Here is a 2,947-nt window from a genome sequence, read left to right as displayed (position 1 = left end):
AGCAGGAAACAGTCTGATCTTCTGGACGGGAACCAGCTCAGACGGCGACTTCTGAGCCTCGGCCCCAACAGTCAGCCGACTCATGTCAGGGTTCTGATGCTCCCAGTCCACAGGTCTTGGTCTTCCAGGATGCATATTCTGTTTTTTTTTTTGGTTCACTGGTTGCTGTGATTCGTTTGACATAAAATGTTTCTGAAAGTAATCTGAGGCAGTCGAGCATCCTACTTCACGTAGATTCACGTTTATAAAAAACTTCCATTCTTAAGCAACACTATTAAGATATATTTTAAAATCCCCATATTTTCCAGACTATAGGTGGCACCGGAGTGCTAGTTCATGTATTTTGTGGTAATGTTAATTTCACGAGAAGCCAAGAATAAATGCTAAATCTGGACAACATAACAGCAGAGAGAACGTTGGATGAATGTATTAGCGCAACATGCTAACAATCTGAATCCATTCATCCTCCGTTTCCACCAACATTTCCACCAACTCTCGTCTTCTGCTGGTCTGTCGTCAAACTCATCAGCATCAGTTCCAGTTAGTACTGTTGGTTTCTTTTGTGCTGCTACACTATACTGTCGTATTACGTTTCGTCTTTCTGGTCACATTTTGTTTGTGTTTTTTTACATTTTATTTGTGTTTTTGTAAGGACATTTTATATGTGCCAGCACTCACTGGAGCAGCAGCATTCAGTTGTCAGTGTTGACAGTGCCATCTTGTGGCCATAGTTGATATTGTATACATTTTGAATTAGCTGCGTGTCCAGCCAAACAAAAAAGTCAACTTATAGTCTGGAAAATATGGCACTTTAAATGTACTGTTTGGATCCTACTCTGCACCTTAACCTCCAGAGAGATTTGGTTGCTAGGCAGAAAACACTGTGAGAATTCTGGGACTCTATGACAATCAAACTGCCAGAATCATGACCAGTCAGTTTGGCGACAAAGCCGAGCTTTGAGCGATGCGCTGAAGACCAGGACAGTTTGTTACAAAGTGTTGCTTTAACTTCAACTCCTTCTGTCTTAAGGTAATACCATGACTGTCCTCCAGGCTCATCCCTCCCTGTTTCTCCGGTTTCCATACAATGCTCCCTCCTCCTGCGATTGTCACCCATTCCTCCCCACTCCGCAGCACCACTGAGGCAGTCGGCAGTGAGTTTCGGACTCAATCGTAACACCAGACTGGCTGTTTAATACCCAGTGAGGAGGAACCACGTCTGGGTTCCTTCACAAACAGAAGAACTTAAGAAGTAAGAGCGGAGTGAAGGGAATGGTAGAGAGGACACCTCTCAGAGGCTTGTTGCCCGTTAAGACCCAATGTGGGCTCAGTCCTGTCTAATCTGGCCCGGTCTAACACTTGTTTGGTTAGGCCAAATCCAGTCCACTCTGGCCTGCTCTGGTCTCAGTGGGAGCCAGACCAGGGGTTTTTAGAAGAGTGCTTTGGAGCCCTGGTTCTCAAACTCTGACCAGGCGTCATTCAGTTCCATGAAGATCATTTTAGCGTAATGCTCATACGGCTGCCCGGCCGCCTGCACGGAGGAAAAACACAGGTGATTCAAGCAGTGCCGGGGGGGAAAAACAGACGACTTAGCACAATGGAACGTAGTTTTTTTTTTTTTTTGATACGGTACCTTATCCGGATGCACCACCAGCGCGGCCTTTCTGTAGAACTTCTTCACCTGATCAGGAGTCACCAGGTCAGCCATGCCCACGGGCCTCCAGCGAGTCTCGCCCTCCCACAGCACTGTGTGCAGAGTCGAGAGCAGAGCTCTGATGTTCCGCTCCTTTCCCTCGATCCAGTCCAGGATCTGGTGTTGTCAAAAAGACCAACCTTATCACAGACTGAACATTGTGTTGTACATGTTTTGATTCTTTTTTTTTTTTTTCATTTTTTCATTTACCTGTAATTTCAGTGGATCCATTTCTCTGGTCATCTCTTGTCTTCTCATTTCAGCGATGGTCCTCGGTCCCTTCCTGTCGTTCTTGGACGCAAAGCCCTGAGTGGACAGCAGGTCTTCGAAGTCGTCCTCCTTCACCTTTGGTTTTGGGCCTGCTTTACAACACAGAAAGAACACTGAGCATGTATATGTGTGTGTGAAACTGGAAAATTAGCAGTACCACCAGGAAATGTTGGGGGGCAGTGTTGCGCAGCATAGCTCGTAGGACCAGAAAATAACAGAGAAGAAGACGACGACAGAACAACAGAAATGTTTAAGGAGACGCTGCAGAAATGCGTGTCACTAGACTACGTGTAAAACTTATGGCTCGTGGGCAGAATCCGGCTCATGGCGTCATTTTATGCGGCCCCCGCCAAAGATTCACGTGTGCATAAAGGCAGTATAAATGACCAGCAATCGAACCTCCAGCATCGACTACTTTTTTTCTTCTTACCAAACCCTGGGCCACGTATTCCTCTCTCCTCTCTCCCACCGATGACGCTGGAGAAGTTGAGATTGTAGTTGGGTTTGCTGGGCTGTGCGCCCCCAGGCTGAGACGCTGCAGAAGGTTTGGGTGCAGGACCAGATCCAGACATCCAGGGTTTGTTCTGGGCTGCGGCCCCTTTACCGGACTGCCAGGCCTGGGCCTGTGGCTTGGTGGAGGAGGACGTGGAGGCGGAGGAGGTGGCCTTCGAAGTAAAAGACGGCCCCGAAAAATTACTGCTGGACGAACCTGTGAGAGATGTGGACAAAATGGAGTCAAAAAGTCCCAAGACATAATGATGATGATGATGATAATTAATATTATGGCTCAAGCTAGACCAGAAGAACAGGAGTCTCACCTGGTAAAGTGGGGCCTAGATTTCCAAGGTCAGCAAAGGGGTCAAAGGTCTGAGACTTGGCCTTTGACATTGAGGACATACCAGCAGCTGCAGGGAGACCACAGATGTGAGGAGACGCAACCACTAACACATGCACATAATCCCACATTTTTTACATCTTAAAAGT

At 47.1% G+C, this 2,947-nt stretch overlaps 1 protein-coding gene across 4 annotated transcripts in view; it reads right to left on the bottom strand.

The window, feature by feature from the left end:
* Positions 1 to 141: 141 nt before the first annotated feature.
* LOC103397928 (cyclin-G-associated kinase-like) overlaps positions 142 to 2,947 on the bottom strand; it is a 22,426-nt gene continuing 19,620 nt past the window's right edge. For 2 of the 4 annotated variants that reach the window (XM_008336368.3, XM_008336370.3), the window contains 5 exons: positions 2,782 to 2,868; positions 2,394 to 2,672; positions 1,904 to 2,055; positions 1,634 to 1,810; positions 142 to 1,531 (listed from right to left, as the gene is read on the bottom strand). In XM_008336368.3, coding sequence (XP_008334590.1) covers positions 1,430 to 1,531; positions 1,634 to 1,810; positions 1,904 to 2,055; positions 2,394 to 2,672; positions 2,782 to 2,868 — 797 coding nt within the window. In that variant the 3' untranslated portion in view covers positions 142 to 1,429. The remainder of the gene's footprint in view (positions 1,532 to 1,633; positions 1,811 to 1,903; positions 2,056 to 2,393; positions 2,673 to 2,781; positions 2,869 to 2,947) is intronic. The other 2 variants (XM_008336369.3, XM_017042990.2) reach the window with 1 other exon arrangement.

The sequence above is a fragment of the Cynoglossus semilaevis genome, chromosome Z (assembly GCF_000523025.1).
Source record: "Cynoglossus semilaevis isolate Cse_v1.0 chromosome Z, Cse_v1.0, whole genome shotgun sequence".
NCBI classification, from domain to species: Eukaryota; Metazoa; Chordata; class Actinopteri; order Pleuronectiformes; family Cynoglossidae; genus Cynoglossus; species Cynoglossus semilaevis.
This window is presented reverse-complemented; position numbering and strand designations above follow the sequence as displayed.